This window comes from Festucalex cinctus, chromosome 11, assembly GCF_051991245.1.
Source record: "Festucalex cinctus isolate MCC-2025b chromosome 11, RoL_Fcin_1.0, whole genome shotgun sequence".
NCBI classification, from domain to species: domain Eukaryota; kingdom Metazoa; phylum Chordata; class Actinopteri; order Syngnathiformes; family Syngnathidae; genus Festucalex; species Festucalex cinctus.
The window spans coordinates 25,068,476-25,087,401 of NC_135421.1; the positions used below are offsets into that span (position 1 = coordinate 25,068,476).

Below are 18,926 nucleotides of genomic sequence, written 5' to 3' on the forward strand. Positions count from 1 at the left end.
ACATTTACAATAATTGGCTATTTGCGACCAAGATTCCGTACCTTTCCCAAAAAGGTGAGATGTTGAACAATTAAATGAGCACTCTCAGTTTTGCCGGCGCCACTCTCTCCACTGATAATGATACACTAAAAACAAAGGAAGATACAAATAAAAGAATTTGAGAATCGCTGCCAGTGTGTGTTTCAACGTTATGACGTGTTATATACCTGATCTTTGCAGAAAGTCACCATGCTCTGGTAGGCTGCATCGGCCGTTGCAAAGATGTGCGGAGGGTTGTCGGCCCGCTTCACGCCGTGGTACAGCTTGGAAAACTACAAAGGGACAGTAAATTATACGCAAGATGCAAAGAAACTTATCTTTATTGAGAGACGTAACTTAAATGTTGGTACATGAAATGCTGTGTTGAAATCGATTAATAGAAAATAAATGTAAAACAAAGTCATTTATAGATAAAGAGCTAGTGATTCCAAACTAGCCTGCCGACCGACATAGCTTCTGTTTATCTATATTACCCACGGTGGATTTAAAAAAAAAAAAAAAAATCTACACACCGCTGCTCAAATGCCAGATTTTTGCGATTACAGTATATAAAAAGAAAAGTGACCAAGATAAATCATTTAAAAACTTTTCCTACCATTATTGTGACATGTAGAACACAGTAAAAAAAATAAAATAAATTTTGAAAGGGGTAGTGTTTAAAAAACTGAAATAATGAGATTGCAAAAGTGTGCACACCCTCTTATAACTGGGATGTGGCTGTGTTCAGAATTACCCATCCCATTTAAATTTATGTTAACTCATTCACTCCCAGCCATTTTCGCTGAAGCAACAATGATTTGTCATTGTTTTTTGGGGGGAATTTATGTATCAAAAGTACTCGTGGTATAGATACATGGTATCGGGATCGGTCACTACTCAAGAGTTGGTCTGCAAAAAAAGTGGTATGGAACATCTCTAGTTATGTGTTTATTTTTTTAGATAAAATAAGATAAATATTATTAGTGTATATATTTTTTTTGCATCCCGGTTAGTTATGCTGATGGGCAAATTAAATAATCAACAACAGAATCTACATAACCTGTATTCGAATATAAATAATTTTTGTGGCATTTTTATTTGACGCTGTAACATAAAACATGCTTAATAAAAGTAGTGAAACATAACTAACGTGCAAGCAACCTGTGGAGTGTAGATGCTGAGGTTCTGGAAAGGATTGAGCGCGATGAGGATGTCGCCCACGTACGTGTACACTTGCAGCTCGGCGTACCTCTTGTGGAGGTGGCCAATAATGCTCTCCTGCAGAAAATAGGCTCGAACACGTTACCTCACGGAACATTCCATCTGCGTCCGATCGATGCGCATTGAGATAAACACCTTAAATCTCACCTCGTCTAAGAACTCCAGCTTGACCAGATCGTCATCGGGACTGCTCTCTATGATGAGGGTTTTACGAGTATTGATCCGTTCGTGCCTGCAAGGTATGAAAGCGAGGACGTGACTCTTAAGTGACCATCAAATGACACGAGTGCACTTTGAGCAAGCTGAATGGGACATATGGGTCAGTCCTCTGCGTGAAGCCCTTTGCGGTGCTCCCTGGGGAGGCCAAGTGAACAGACACTCCAGCTGCACTTCATTTGGATTCCTCACAGCGGGTAGAGGTCAGTGTGGAGCTGAGAAACGCTCAAGGGAGCTCAGGATGTGTGAAATAGGCATTCAAATGTACCCGCTGTCCATGTAGGCACATCGGACAAAATATTAGGAACACCGGAACCATCGAATGACAACAACAACAATTGAACTAGACTAAGTGCAATTTCTGCAGAAATTGTATGGGAATGCTGAAAGCTGAATGATAAGATTTGAATGCATGTGGAATGCTTATGAAGTAAATTGAGAGATAAATTATGAAATTATGACCTCATGGTTACTGGACAATACACTTTACCAACTGTGCCACCGAGCAGTATTAGTCACCTGGTAATGACGCTTAAGTCATATGTACGGAAGTGGGCGTGGAAAGTGATGCTTAGAAAAAGATCAGTCTGTCCCATTGAAAATGAATGGGGAAAAGTTGATATTAAACATTTAAAATTGTGCAAATACTGTAAGTAATGTGGAATCAGACAATATATACCCCGGGAGGTGTGAATTTTTTAAGCTAGTTGAAATTTGAACAGTGTAAATTGGAAGTATTATGTGGGAGTTGTTAAGTGGCAAAAAGGTGTGGAGAATAAAAATCACAATAACATATTGTGGGAATGATGATAAAGCTCTTATATTGGATTTTATTAGACTGGCCTTGGGTGTTTCCTGGTTACTTTTCAAGATTCAAAACTTCCGTAACGATTACACAAAATCGTATGCATTAAAATAAAAAAATGATAAATGTAATTATAACCTAGAATGAATGTCTTGATCTTGTCTACAGCGCGAATTCAAGCTTGAGGTCATGTGTTGCTTTCCCGCTGTGCATTTAAAGGCGTGCAAATGCAGCCGCGTAGATACAAAGCAGTTGGATCAAGTGAATGCTCATCACGTGACTTGTGCTGTTCCTCTGCTTTGAAGAAGATCTCAATTTTTTGCACCTACAGCAGCTACTTTTAACCCCTCCACGTCTTTATTCTTCTTATCTGGACTCATTGTGCGCCCGATCGGTGGCACGAGAGACTCAACCGGGCGAGCCCAGTTCTCGCCCTACAAGCTGCTAATCCCATTATCCACTTTCACTGAGGACAGGAATTCCAGATCAGGCTCAGGCTGCGGCTGCAATGCTCTCGGGAGTAAACAGAGTTGGCACGACATCAAAACACTCAGTCAAGGGCAGGCTCAGCGAAACGCCTTCGCGAGGGGGAAGCAGCGCAAATATCGGGATTTCTTAAGTGGAAGACAGATGGCTGTCGAGTCACAATTCAATGAGATGCAATGGACTCGGTGCATCAAAACGTCCACCGTATATATGCTGAGTTGTGATTAACACAGCCCAAGAAGTATCACGTTTGCTATTATTATGGTTCTAATTTGCAGTGGTCAAGAAGTCATTAGACTTAAGTGAACATTAGATTTTTAAAAGGCAGTAAAGACTCATTTTGTTGTGCCTCCTGCACAATTTAATGAGATCCATAATGTTGTGTCCATTTGGCGCCAAGGCCACTACATAAAATAAACAATTGTTAATTTACAATGAAGCAAATCAAATCCAATATTATGAATAATGCATTTTAGATTTTATCAAAATACATGTACACATATACCAGGGGTGTCAAAATTACTGCATTAATTTTCAGTTAACTTAAAGTTCCTTTAACGTCACTAATTTTTTAACGTGCGATTAATGACTGCCCCTTACTTGGAAAGTCGCAATGCAGCAGACATATCCACCTCAAAATTTTGCAGGAATAAATTTAATAATAATAATAATAATAATAATAATAATGCATATATTTATGGAGACTGGGGTCAAGTTGTATTTTACAATTTTAAAAATGTGCAGAGTTTCACAAGTTACTTCATGTTTTAAAGATTAGATAGCTCTTAATATGAAAAGAAAAATGCACTGAGCAGTCACAAATGTCTTACATATGCAATTATGCCACCTAGTGGCAGAAAGATTACCTCAATACAAGTCAATATCACACATCTTTTTAATTTTAACTCAATTTTATGAATTATTATGAAATGAGTGTATTAATGACTAAATGATGCAGCCATATTTCTATTAGTTTAATTTGTTCCCACTTTTATGGTAACAAGAGTATGAAACTTGGAAAAAAAATACTGTACATTTTTAGCAAATTTAGAACTTAAATAAAATTTGCGATTGTGAGTTATCTATTGAAATCATTTGATTAATTATTTCCATCCTTTTCTCAAAAAAATAAAAGTAAATTAAGTATTATTCAGTTATTGGTTTGGTTCATAACATGTCTAAAAATAGTCCAAAATGTTGATTGTATACCAAATTAAAATCAGATTAAATGTTTTATTTTGATTCAACACAGGAGGACTAAAGAAATCTGGGAAAATGTACTGTTGAGTGACTGAAATTCCAAAGATTTGTACAATTTTATTAAATTGTACAAGGTCTCTAAGTGATTACTCAACAAAGTATTCACAGATTAATTTCATAACCAATAAGTCAGTAATTAATAGTTGCACCTCTAATATATGTGTAGTAGCTAACATTCATAAAATAAAATCAATCTAATTTAACTTTTGTATCTCATTAAATACTGTAAGTGTGCCAAAAGACATTTTGTCATGATAATCATGTCAGTGATCTCGTTTAAATCTTTACACACCATAACCTAGTAACAAAATAAGTACCTCTATTAAAGATGATATAAATGTCATTACACAATCAGATAGCTTCATTCTTTGTACTAATGTCTGCCAAGTCCACTTGCTTGAGTCTACTTATTAAAGTGTGGTTAGTCAGCAACAATCAGTGGCACTGAATTAGTCACACTCAGCTAACTTCTTTTTAATCACATACTGTGATGTCATTTACCGGGCTTCTCATCATCCAAAAGCACAAAAAAAGATGATAGGCTGCCCCCTTCTGGAGTAAAATATGATCACAGGTGAGTTTCGTGAGAGGGCAGCATGGTTATGTTTGTTCCAATGTTTTGAATGAGAGCAAATATCGCTGAAAATAAAACGCTTACTTGGTTTTGGCTGCGCATCCCAGTTCTTGCTGCTCTTTGATGAGAGCCGCCAGCTGCTGCCAAAGGGCCACATCTTTGCCGTGGGCCTGCTTGATGAAGGGATGCTCCAGAAGGTGAGTCACCGACGGACGCGCCTCGAAATCCTTTATCAGACACCTCGAGGGCACAAGAAAGAAGACGTTACCTCGCTGGAGTCACGGTGCAGAGCAAGCCGAGCGCTGATGAGAAATCACCTGAACATTGTGGCAAACTAACAGATGTGCCGTCGCTTGGACAGACTTTAACAGCAGAGGGTGAGCGCCTTAAAAGCGCGAGTGGCTAATCTGGTCAGAGAGCGCCACATGGCCGCTGTCGCCATGGCCCCGCAGTCCAAACAAGCTCTGCCAGGGCCCCGCGGCACTTCCTATCTGGGATGTGCAGTGTTTGCCTGAGCTTTGCTTTATGGCTTGTATATGTGCTCATGTAAAACTGTTAAAACTGGACACATTCTGGCTCATGTGACAGACAACTACGATTAAAATACAGTAAAGGAGGAGCAGAGTTTTTGTTAAACCACAACTGCACAGTGGCAAATGTGCAGAATACCAATAAAAATGGACAGCATTGAAAAAATGAAACACAATAAGAATGAAGCTTTTATCTATGCAATAGCTCAATTAAACCGTTTTAAATCTTTTATGGTGTATATATATATTTATTTTATTTTACTCTTCATGTACAGTATGTTTTGTACTCCTTAAGTACAGTACATTTGTTTTTAAGTCCAGTTAGGTGTTTTTACCATTAAACATACTTTTTAGGGCTAAAACCTCACTCTTTGTATTTATTTATTTATTTATTTATTTATTTATTTTTACTGTATTTGTTGTCTGTCATGGTGGCACTTGGACAGCGAGAAAACAAGAAGCATTTTATTGTTTTGCCTTCACTATACTTTGCTGGCATAGATACAGTGAGTATACTATAGAGAAACCTCAGTAATTGATTGGCATTATTTTGCCATAATGCCATCATTTTGTTCATATTTTGACATTAGACAGGGCTCTTGCCTAAGCACAAAACAGCTAAAATGACATGATCAATATGACCAATATAGTCACAGAACAAACCAAGCTACATCAAGGAACCGCCATATATACTTTTTTATGACTATTACTTTACAGTCATTTTAAAGTAGCTACATATACAGTGGAACCTTGATTTTAAGGGACTAAAAATAATGTTAGAGAATTAATTGCCCGTTAAACTTCTTTTTTCGTGGGCTAAAAATTCCAACTACGGTACAAATTTATTGTAAATAATATAAAAACAAAAACATTGAAATTGTTTAAAAAGACCATTGTGAGGAATAAGCAGTTAAGAAAATGGATGGCTGGATGTTTAAGAAGTTTATCCAAACTTACCTCACTGGTGCTTAATTGTGAGAGTGATAATGTCTAGCTAGCTGTCATGTTAGCTAGCTAGCTTCGTTTTGTTCACCTTGCCATTAGCGAGAGGCTTGAAAAAAGCACAATTGTGTATTGTACCAAAAATAGCATGTTCAAGAAACATACATGACACGTAGTACATGACGAGTTTGTTTCATTAAAGTACAGATAGGTCATTCCTTTTGAGCGATGCTAAGCTAATATCCATGCTTTTGCCAACATGGCTGCCACGTCCATTCGCTAGTGCTCGTCTCTAAAAACGGGGAGGTTTTAAGTGCACTGGACACTATTTTTATTTATTATTATATACAAATTTGTTTGTTGTTGTTGTTTTTTTTACTTTTGAATATTGAGAGAGTAAATCTACCTTTATGTTGTTCATTCACCTGTGCGGCTAAAGACTCTTACAACACCAGACAGACACAAGACAGCAGGTAAACAACAATCGAATTCAAAACACCTAATCTCCTCCTTTTCTCCTCTTCTTTTTTTTTTTTTTTGTGCTCTCAAAGTTAATTCCGTGAATTCATTAGTGTCAGGACATTAAGCAGCCGAGGTTTGCCGCTATTAGCGGAGCGGTGCTGGCGCTATTGTGAACGGTGAGCCACTTTGTCACGCGAGTCAGCTCCTTGGCTGCACAAGTGCAGACACGGCTGATGGATTTATTATTCTGTTAAAAAAAAAAAGAAAAAGAAAAAACGGCCTACACGCACGTTTCTGTACACATGCATCCAAGATAGGCTTCACAAACGGTCTGCAGGGGCCTGATAACATTGTCCAGCCTTCTCGTATTGAATTCTGTTGGGCTTGTTGGTTTGATGAGATGAATGCTGAGGTGACATCACACAATCCAGTGGCTTGGATCCCCTTGGAAATTGTATCAATGACACAGCATAGTGTGGAAAGTATTGAAAGTGTAACACTCCTTGACTGTGTCCTGACTAATCAATATTAAACAAAAGCAAACAGCCTGTTATAAGGCAGACAGTATTTATTTGTAATTTGCTCGCTTACTAACCATCAAATAATTCTCCACTCAAATGGACTCGTATTCCCTCATTCCCGTTTTGACCGGCACACTTATGTAGTAGACGGACATTAAAGTTATATATTTGGAGCAGCCGGTACACGGCAGCATTGATGTTATAAGCTTTAACGCGGCGTTAGCGAGGGAATGAAAAGTTATTTATTGGCCTCTGATGGAGGTGATAACTCACGTGAATGACTTTGTTCCCCTGTGGCAGATTTACACAAATGAAAAGTCAATGAACACAAAGCTACCAAAGGTTGATAGAAGCTGCCTGGGAAATATCAATTTAGGATCTTGTCGCGTTGAAATGCGCATTGTTGTTAATTCAGGGGGGATTAAAAACTCAACATTCTAATTAATGTTCTTCATAGATATTCTGTCAATGTAAGAACAGCAAAAGTGTGTCGTTTTCCACATATACACAATTAGGATGAAATTTTTTTTTATTATAGTTATTTTGATAATGGATAGATAATGAATAAAATAATTGATTTTTTGGTGCCTTTTGACTGTCTTACATTACTTGTCCCTTTAGTATTTGTTTAACTATACAACAGAGAGAAAAATGGGCAAAAATTGGCTTCTTTTTTGGCAGACTGGGGATTTGAAGCTTTTATGTTGTAATGTGTTCATGTGAAAAGAAAAAAAAATGGCTGATTTTTGCCAATTTTAAAAGCGCTAACATCGTCCGATTAACCAGTCAGGCCCCTACTACTGATCCCTGCAGAAAGTAACGGAAAGCCTTGATGACACTTACTGGCCGATGAAATGGCAGAAGCTCCTGCACCACTGCTCCGGATTTTGGAACGTGGGTGAGGGATTTCTGAAAGAAAAATCAGAGAAGAAAAATCTAAATCGATCATCATCTTTTTGGTGAGTCAGACTGGACTAACTGCCTTCCGGTGACATGACAGAAGCAAAGTATCGTCAGTCAGCTGACAAATGATGACTGGCACAAGCTCAGAGGGACTTTGCGGGGGAGAAGTTGGTGGCTGTCCAGCTTCGTAAGTGACTCAGTGTGTACTTGGCAGGCGGCATCTGTGACTGGGAGCTTTAAGTTATGGGAGCGAGTCTCGCCTCTGTCAGCAGCATTCACGGAGGCCATCTATAATGAGGCCCGCACTCTTCACGTGCTCCCCGTGACAGGAACAGTGGGGATTTTATCACCATTTAGGTTACGCACCTAGAAAGTACAGTAAGTGTGTTCACTAAAAAATAAAAACAGATTGAAAAAAGTTGGCCAATTAACTCATTCAAACCCCAAAATGTCTAAATATGTTTTTTAATACTTTGTCCTTCACTCCCAAAAACCTATTTATGTTTGTTTTATGCTAGAGCATACAGAAGGCTTTGACGCAGCTTCTGACCTGAAGAGGTCGCTTAAAGCAATGGTAGGTCGCTTAAAGCAATGGTAGTTATTACAAAAAAAACGGCCAGCAGGTGGCAGCAGAGTATAAGAGATCAGACAGGGCCATGTTGCAACAAGCTCTTTTTGCCAGTCTTTTGCATGGCCCAAGCATAACCCTTGCATGATCCTGGTCATGACGGTAAACATAACCCTTACATGACCCTAGTCATGACGGTATGCATAACCCTTGCATGACCCTAGTCATGACGATAAGCATAACCCTTGCATGATGCTAGTCATGACAGGAAGCATGACCCTATTCATGACTGTAAACCTAATCCTTACATGACCCTAGTCATGACAGTAAAAATAACCCTTGCATGAACCTAGTCATGACAGTAAACAGAACCCTTGCATTACAGTAAACTTAACCCTTGCATGACCCTAGTCATGACAGTAAGCATAACCCTTGCATGACCCTAGTCATGACCGTAAGCATAAACCTTGCATGACCCTAGTCATGACAATAAACATAACCCTTGCATGACCCTAGTCATGACATAATCTTTCTTTTGGTAGGTTTGATGTTTTATAGCAATAGTACACATCATTCTGTGTTCCTTGCAAAATCAGCCAAAATCCAGTAAAACAGCCAGGAGCTTCAGTGAAAATGTCTGGGAGTGAATGAGTTAAATTGGACAGCCAATTAATCGGTCTGGCCCTAGAAAAAACGCCGGCAGAGCCAAATCACCTCATACAATCAATTTATGGTATAGTCGACATACAGTATTGGCTTTGTGGTTAAATCTTGCAGTTCTGATGTGTGGTCCTCAAAGTCCAAAGTCAGCTGGAATAGGTCCAGCTCACGCTACAAAAAGATTGGCCAATGTATTTTATGACTGTATTACATACAATTTTATTTCAGTTAAAAAAAAACAAAAAACAAAACTAAATCTGCTAGAGGAAATTGTCCCCCCAAAAATACACAGGAAGGAATACATATTCCTCATTTACAGTGACTCATTTTCGGGAAGAAAATCTGTCATTTTAAACAGCTCGGCACCATAAAGAATTCAGGCAGCCGATCCTTTGCAAAGTGCAGATCAAAGGCGGCAAAGTGACTGCTTCAATGGAACATCTCAAATGTGCCTGCAGACATGTTCTCGCCTTGATGTCGTAACACAGTACTTATACGTTACTACGTCGATAGCGAAACGCGCACACACAACACGCTGCCGATAACGCTCAAGCGTGCTTATTGTGCCGGGGAAAAAAATTCCGGCACTTTTATTTGTATCTTTTGAGTAGCGTGGTGAGAGTGGAGGCTCACATTGTAAACATGAATGGCTTATTCAAATGGCGGGCCGGGCAGAGCGCGTACTGTCAAGTCTCTCCTTGCCGTGGATTGAGGCGAAATCAGAGAGGTGTCAACGGCGCTTGACGGCTGGCGCTAAGCCTCGCAGAAAGACAGAAATGAGACCAAAGAAATATTTGAGTGCGGTACTCAGTATGCAGCTTTCATAATCCTCCACATCCCACAGGATGGTGCATCTCGAGCTCTGTTATTTAATGTGTGCATTTCATTACCAAAAAATAAAATACAAATCTGCCTTGGCAAAGATAATTAATGTTTGTATTTAATTGTTTGATTGACTATGTACTTTGCATTGGTGTACAAGGTATTGATTGCATTGTATCATATTTGGAACAGTTTTGGCAAATTAGGGTGGCCTTTTTACAAACTATGCATATTAACATAGAGCATTAAGTAATATATATAATATCTTCTTATGACATTTCAATAGCTGAATCAGGTTAGGAATTTAGGTCACAAACCATAAACAATATGTCATACTATCATGAAGACACATTTTAACAATTGCCCTCCAGGGGTGATTCTCGGGTCAGACATTTTGGGGTGGTGATAGTTTTGGGTGCCAGAGCACATCGTATAGGGATCTATTCGGTCGGCGGGGGTATTGGGGATTTCACATTTTAGTCAGTGAAGGAGGTGGGAGGGATGGCGTGGATCAAACCATTTTGAGACAAAGGTTTATTTATTTGTAGATTAGTTTTATATTTAATGTTATTAATGTTTATATACTAAACTAACGCAACGATACTAGACTAACGATTTAATTGCGTGGGAATGCTGAAAGCAAATTGAGAGATAAATTATGAAATTATAACCTCCTGGTTACTGGACAATTCGCTTTACCAACTGTGCCACCGAGCAGTATCAGACACCTGGTAATGATAAATTATATATATGGAAGTGGGCGTGGAAAGTGATACTTAGAAAAAGTTCAAGGATTGTCCCATTGAAAATGAATGGGGAAAAGTCAATATTAAATGTTAAATTGTGCACATGTAAGTAATGTGGAATCAGACGATATATACCCCGGCAGGCGAGAATTTTTGAAGCTAGTTTAAATTTGAACAATGTAAATGGGAAGTATTATGTGGGAGTTGTAAGGCGTCAAAAAAGTGTGGAGAATAAAAATCACAATAACATATGTGGGAATAAGATTTATTATAAAAATACATATAAAATATTTATTATTTTATAATAGAATTTTATGTATTTATATTTTATATAGTTATTTTTGTGTACATATATATATATTTAGAATTTATTTAATTTTAAAAAAAATATTTGCTATTTTTATATTACTTATTGTATGTTTCCTGAGCTATGTAAAGTCACTTTAATACTTCTTTAGAGCTCTTAAAATAATCAGGATTTATTAAATGTTTTGATTTGTTTTTAAGCATGTGAATTAAGATATTAATTGCTTTCCTGGGGTCCCCTTGCAATCTGGGGGCCCCAGGAAATTACATGTGATTGCCTTTTGTGGAGTGCTTTGCTGCACACTAAAATACTCATAACACTGTCGAGTCTGGTTTTATGTTTCGTAATCTCCATTTAAGATTTAATTTGTTGCCTGCCAACCCCATGTTGACATCTGCTTAAATAGATACATATGAGTTATTAATTTCTTCTAGGATCTGGTCCAACAAACACAACCTTGGCCACCTTTGCTTCTCACCTTTACACAATATTATACACACATACACCTTGGTTTGATGTTGCATGGACAATGCGAGGCGGCGCACCGGAGAGAAAACTGACTCGCGATATTAAGGGGCCATATTTGTATTTGTAATTAATTTTGCAGGTGATGATTTTACAACTTTACCCTCTGACATGCTCCATTACCGTCACTCGTGGATATTATGAGCTCGCATCTGTCAATTACGCCGCAGCACACTCAATTAATCAAATAGAGGCGGAAAGACGGGAAATGGAGGGAAAGATGTCCGCTCAAGTGCGGTGATGTAGCAGCCGGGGCGAGCTGTCGTTTTAACGTGCTGTGCAGACGCGAGAATGTTCTCCAAGCGGCTCATATTTCAGAGGCGTAAAGAGACCACGCACGAAGGTGACCCCAGTTCATGGAGCTCACAGGATGTTTATGGCCTGCTGGGGTTAAAGTCACTTGCAGCTGGGCACAAATTCCCATCGTGCAACCATAACAATGTTATTACATACTGTAATCACAGGGTCATGTGATGTCTTCCAGCAGCAACTTTGTATTCAACTAGCAAAAATCTATTTTAAATACAACTTAAAATAACCAGAATTATTAATGAGCTTAAACATTTCCAAGCAAAATAATGATGTTAAAATAATAGCCATTTAAAAAAAAGAAAAGAAAAAGAAATAGCTGCTGTTCCTGTTGTGCACACCTTGGCCTCTTGGGGGCAGTGTGGACGAATACATTTATACTGGTAATAGAAGAAGGTTGCGATTGAACTTTATTAAATATAACTCGTTTCTCACAGATCAGAAAGAATATACGACTGTGACTATTTGTATATGACCTGTCTTGATGTGTTACTACAGTTTTTGCATGTGAATATTAGTTATTTGAAGGAATATGAGTGCTGGAACTCGATGCTAATTTTCTATGAGCGAGTCAACGAAACTTCACTGCTAGCATTAGCAATGGTGATGTTTCTGAATCAAAGTATGTCTTGCATTTAAATACACTTCTCAACATAGGAACTTGCTCCCACATGAACATAATTGTTTATGAGAAGCCGAAACAACAATCAAAACTACATTGTGACTGACCTTTTTATTTTGAATTGCGATGAAAATATGTTTTTGTTTCTTTACATCAAATATTGTTCACAACATAAAATACAAACTTTTCTGGAACACGGCTAGATAAGTGTACTGTACTGGTACATATGCGCCATCATAATTTTAAAGCTGCTTTTATGGCATTTTTGGGACTATAAATTACTCTGGAGTACGAGTCGAACCAGTTGCACTGGGGAACATGAAGGCGCATTTGTGGGGGAAATTTATTTGGACAAAAATCGTGCTCTAATTTTAAGATATATAAACCTGAGTATAAGTCACAGGACCAGGCAAACTATGACAAAAATGTGACTTATGGTGCAAAAAAATACAGCAGTTTGACAGGAGCTGCCAGTAAATATATAGCAAGAACTTGACTTGTGTATTTTTTGAGTAGAATTTTACAACATATATTCCAGACATTCAGCATGTCATAGTGGATGAGGATGACAGTTAAGTGTGTCTTCTGGAAACACATTCACACGTGCGACTGTAAAATACAACAATGATAAGAATTTTTTTTTTGGCACGTTTTAGTGCTTTACTTCAGAGAAGGCCCCTCTGTTAATACCTTGTGACGCATCGGATACGCAAAAAAAAAAAAAAAGCTCAAGTTTTTACAGTCATTAAAAGCTGCCAAGATGGAATTCATCCGAGCCGGTCATAAATCATCCGCAGCTCCACTTCAAACTCAAAGGTGGAATGCATTTCCCTATTTAGAAAGTCATTCATAGAGGAGTCATCATTTACACCAGATTTCTTGGCCATTTCGTCCGCCGTGACGCAGCGGCGGCAAAATATATTTCAGATAAATGACATGTTAACAGAATCATTTCACGGTTCAAACACGCTGGCGGTGATTTATAACGGCAAGCGTCTCCGCACGGTCGCCGTTTCCCTGCGAAAGGGCAAACTATCTATTTGGATTCCAGCAGGTACTAGCAAAGAAGTATATTTCAGCCAGCCGGCCATTTTCTCATTCCTCATTCGGATCGCGGTTGACTTTGGGAGAGAGGCGGCGTACACCCTGGATTGGTCGCCAGTCAATCTCAGGCCATATAGACAAACAGCCATTCGCACATTTAGCCAGTGTTTATTTTCAATTTTGACAAATTCATGACAATTTTGGAAGATTAGCTACAGTCAAATATGGTTAGGTGTCGTGGATTTTTTTTCTTTTTACCCATCTCATTTGCCCTTTTTTGATCCAGTTGATGAGCTCCACGTATACACAATTAGCGCTTTGCTGCCATTTTGTGGCACCTTGGTGTCAAGCAACTATTTTGAACACGTGTTGAGGAGTTTCATTTAGAAAAAAAATCTGCTTTCACGCTATCTTGTGGCACAACTTGGTGCTAAGGAACTATGTTGAAGTAAATTGAGGAGCTTCATTTGGACAAAAATTGTGCTTTGACCCCATTTTTTGGCACATTGGTGCCAAGCAACAATGTTGACATGAGTTGAGGAGTTTCATTTAGACAAAAGTAGTGCTTTGACACCTACTTACAGCACTACTTGGTGCTAAGGAACTATGTTGAAGTAAATTGAGGAGCTTCATTTGGACAAAAGTTGTGCTTTGACGCCATTTTGTGGCGCGTTGGTGACAAGCAACAATGTTGACATGAGTTGAGGAGTTTCATTTAGACAAAAGTAGTGCTTTGCCACCAACTTTCTACACACCTTGGTACAAAAGAACAATGTTGATATGAGTTGAAGAGTTTCATTTAGACAAAAGTAGTGCTTTGCCACTTACTTGCGGCACGACTTGGTGCTAAGGAACTATGTTGAAGTAAATTGAGGAGCTTCATTTGGACAAAAATTGTGCTTTGACCCCATTTTTTGGCACATTGGTGCCAAGCAACAATGTTGACATGAGTTGAGGAGTTTCATTTAGACAAAAGTAGTGCTTTGACACCTACTTGCAGCACTACTTGGTGCTAAGGAACTATGTTGAAGTAGTTTGAGGAGCTTCATTTGGACAAAAGTTGTGCTTTGCCACCATTTTGTGGCGCGTTGGTGCCATGCAACAATGTTGACATGAGTTGAGGAGTTTCATTTAGACAAAAAATAGTGCTTTGCCACCTACTTGCGACACACCTTGGTGCCAAGCAACAATGTTGCAGTAAGTTGAGGAGCTTTATTTATACAAAAGTATTGCTTTGACACTATCTTGTGGCACCTTGTTGTCAAGGAACTACATTCCAGTGAGTTGAGAAGCCTCCATTTAGACAAAAGCAGTGCTTTGCGTTGCATATGGGCAGTCCAGGAATGCATTTTGTTCAACTCAAACCACCCATTGCTACTTCGGTTCTCTGTTCAGAAACTGCTCAACAGATTTCTGCTGTTTTTGGTCTATAGGAGACCCAGATAACCATGCACACAAATACACAATGTAAAATTATCATTTGAAAACTGACTCACAGAAAGCAGCAGGCACTACCGCCCCCTACAGGGTGTTCAGCAGTAGCAGAATTCTAGACTCTATTGACTTCTTTTGTTTTCTTTGCAAAGGCAGAATTATAACCCAGTCTGTGTATCAGATACAAATTGTGAAATTGTGTTAGCTAATGTGGCTAATCCAATAATAATAGATGACACTTGAGGTGTTTAAGGCCATCATGTCACTTTCTGTGATGAAATTCTGTATTCCATCTGCCGCTCTTCAACTCGGTGTGAATGGAACTAATCACCGATGCAAATTGCAATCAGACGGGCACAGGGAGATGATTGCGCCATTGTACAGATTTAAAAAAAAAAAAAAAAAAAAAAAAAAAAAAAAGTCATCTGTGTGTATCTACAGTAATCCCTCCCAATATCTTTTTAGACAACACTATCTCTAACGTGTAGGCCAGCGGCTCCCTCTAGTGGTCTCACCGTGGGATCTTGAAGAGGGCTTTGACTGGGTGCATGTCGGCCAGCGGGGGGTCCCCATCGGCAAGCTCGATGGCGGTGATGCCCAGAGACCACACGTCACAGCGGGCGTCGTACGAGTAGTCATACTGCTGTTCACAGGCTATCACCTGGAAACATACAGGCAGCAATATGGGAATCACATGAGATTATTATTCTTGTCTATGAAGTCTAAACTCAACAGGCACATCATTAGGTACATGTAGAGCTGAATAAATAATAGCGTTGGCAGATATGTACCCATTTATAGTCCATTTTTAGTTAGTTGCTGAAAATCTCGCCTCTTTTGTGCTGTTAAGTGTGCCGGCCAATGCCTTGTTCAACATAAAACTTTGCAACTTTGTGGCATCTTTTGTGCCAAGGAGCTTTGGAAATTCTAAGCGGTATTTTGCCGCCATCTTGTGGCATCTAAAGGTAGTTGTAAACTTGGTTGGGGAGGTTCCAAATTTTTGACTTTGTGGTAGGCAACAGTCCGTTTCCAATATTTAACATTTTCCATATTGCTTACAAAGCTATTCAATGGTTTAGTTTTTGTGTAAAAAATCTTGAATTGAAATCAATAACATAAATACACATAATTATTTTCTGGTAATGACATATAAACACAAACGGTTAGTATGAAAGGGGAAGGATTTAATGTATGTATTCATGTAAAAATAATAAATGTGCACTGAAACCATGAAGATGAATTTGCCCCATCTTATTAATGGTAAATTAGCAACTGAACTTCAAAATAGAGATTATAGAGATGTCGTTTTTTTCCCCACTATGACATATATTGGTGCTTATATAAGAACAAAAACAACTCCTACGTAGACCAAAACAATCCATCTTCAAACTAGGGCTGTGCAATAAACCGAATTAATATGATCAATCGCCATTTTGAGAATTGAATTGTTGAAAATTTGCAAACTCATGAAATCGAATTTTATCTTTTGGATTATTAAAAGTTGTATCTTTTGGATTATTAAAAGTTGTTGTTCTTATGTTCTGTTACATCCGGATGTTATTGTGAGTTGGAATTTTGCACAAGTGACAGAATGATGGATTGGTGGGTTACGAGACATATTTACGATAATAAATCAATTACTTAATTGTGGCAATTAAGCACAAACTATGAATGTTAAGTTTATGTTAAAACTGAATTAGAATTGTGTGAATAAATTATACTTTTAAATAAACAATTGTTGGGTTTATTGGATTCAAATCTTAATGAATGACTGAAAAAAAATACAATAAAATCAAAGTTTTATATTTTAGCCATATCGCCCAAGCCTACTTCAAACTACATTCTTATGATGAAAGCCCCCGCAAGCATCACAAAAGACAAACTGCGCATTTACTGCCCAGTTCAGTGCATTTGCCAGTCAATAATTATAATTGACACTACATTACACAGCTGAGTCTATTCTAATTGCCCCCGAGGTGCTTTTCTTACAGCCCCCATCATGGCACTTCATTTCTGCCACGGAGAAACTGGCGGGCCACGGTCTCCCAGCTATTAACCTTGAGACGACCTCAAGAGGCTCTCCCGTGGAGGGGAATACATAATGACGCAGGGGAGAGACGAACAGAAATAGCTCGACCTCTCACTTCCCCCGCCTTTGTAACGGTTGATGGCGGACATTTTAGGGCCACAAGGAACATCCTCTGACCTCTGGAGCCATCCAAAATGGGGTCCCGACGGATGTGTTCCTTCGCAATCGTGCACTGGTCAGTTGTGCTGAAACTCCTGAAAAGAGGAGAAAGAAAAAAAACATCAGTGGAATGTTTATTTAAAAGCAGTGAGACAAATGCTGGAGTTAAATAATAAATGCCGGCTTATGATTTACCGCGGCAGCCTGCCAAGAAAGTAACAACAAAAGAGCTGTGATCATTTCAAATTATGTAGGACAGATTTTTATCAGCAGGAGTCCACTTCATCTCCACGACGCAGAGGATATAAACACGCCTGAGGGATTCTGAGTCATTTACCACAACAGCTTTCTTTTAATATGCAAAATAATGCAATTTAAATGAGCAATAATAGCCCCGGGTTAAGGCTACAGTCCATGAAATCGAACGACGTCACGGTGGCAAAGGGGACCTTGCAATAGATTTTCATTCTGGATTTATTTACAAACTCACTTCAGTCGGTGCACCAGCACAATGTTTATTATTAAATAATTAACATTGTTAAGATATTACATAGAAAATGCCATTTCTGGAGAAATTGTGTGTGAATGTTGAATCGGGGAAAAAAAAATATGGACTAAATGAAATGGAAGAACATGGAGTGCCCCATGGAATGATATTGAAAGTCAAAATGTGCACTGTTGATAAATAAAATCAATTATATCAAACAAAATGGAATGACTTTTGGTGTTAAATGTGCAATATAATGATTAAAAAAGGTAGAATGACATTGAATGATGTGGAATTTTATTTTTGTGAAAAAATGTGCAGCATGTTGGAAAAAAAGTGGAATGATATGGAGAGATGTGGAATGACATTGGTGAAAATGTGCAATATATTGTTGAAAAAAATGTGGCACAATATTCAATAATGTGGAATTTATGTATAATGATTTTTTTGTGAACACTAATATATTAGTAAAAAAAATGTGGAATAATATTGAATAACAATGTTTTTTGTGGAGAATGTGCAACGTATTGGTGAAAAAATGTGGAATGACAAATGATGAGGAATTATATTTTTTGTGAAAAATGTGCAGTATGTAAGTAAAAAAAAAAAAGTGGAATCATATGGAGTGACATGGAATGATGTAGAATGACAATGAAAATCTACAATATATTGGTGGAAAAAATGTGGCACAATATTGAAATGTGGAATTTATGTGGAATATTTTTTTGTGAAATGTGTCCAATATATTGGTAAAAAAATGTGGAACGATGTTGAATAACATGGAATGTTTTTTTGGTTTTTTGTTTTGTTTTGTTTTTTCGTGGAAAATGTACAATGTGTTGATGAAAAAAAATATGGAATTATATGGAGTATATGGAACGATACAGAACTATATGGAATCGTGGAATGACTGGTGAAAATGTGCAATATATTGGTGGAAAAATGTGGAATGATATTGAATGACATGGAATGCTTTTTTGTGGAGAATGTGAAATATATTGGTGGAAAAAATTAGGAATGACAAATGAGGAATGATATTTTTGTGAAAAATGTGCAGCATGTAAGTAAGTAAAAAAAAGTGGAATCATATAGAGTGATATGGAATGATACGGAATGATGTAGAATGACATTGGTGAAAATCTACAATATATTGGTGGGAAAATGTGGCACAATATTGAAAGACATGGAAATTATGTGGAATGATTTTTGGGGAATGAGTCCAATATATTCGCAAAAAAATGTGGAATGATATTGAACAACTTGGAATCTTTTTTTG

At 38.0% G+C, this 18,926-nt stretch overlaps 1 protein-coding gene across 9 annotated transcripts in view; it reads right to left on the reverse strand.

Annotated features, from left to right (window-relative positions):
* myo3b (myosin IIIB) overlaps positions 1–18,926 on the reverse strand; it is an 81,764-nt gene that overhangs the window by 53,788 nt on the left and 9,050 nt on the right. For all 9 annotated transcript variants that reach the window (XM_077537408.1, XM_077537406.1, XM_077537405.1 and 6 more), the window contains 8 exons: positions 17,182–17,258; positions 15,491–15,636; positions 7,879–7,944; positions 4,665–4,820; positions 1,387–1,471; positions 1,180–1,296; positions 207–311; positions 42–125 (listed from right to left, as the gene is read on the reverse strand). In XM_077537408.1, the coding sequence (XP_077393534.1) occupies positions 42–125; positions 207–311; positions 1,180–1,296; positions 1,387–1,471; positions 4,665–4,820; positions 7,879–7,944; positions 15,491–15,636; positions 17,182–17,258 (836 nt within the window). The remainder of the gene's footprint in view (positions 1–41; positions 126–206; positions 312–1,179; positions 1,297–1,386; positions 1,472–4,664; positions 4,821–7,878; positions 7,945–15,490; positions 15,637–17,181; positions 17,259–18,926) is intronic.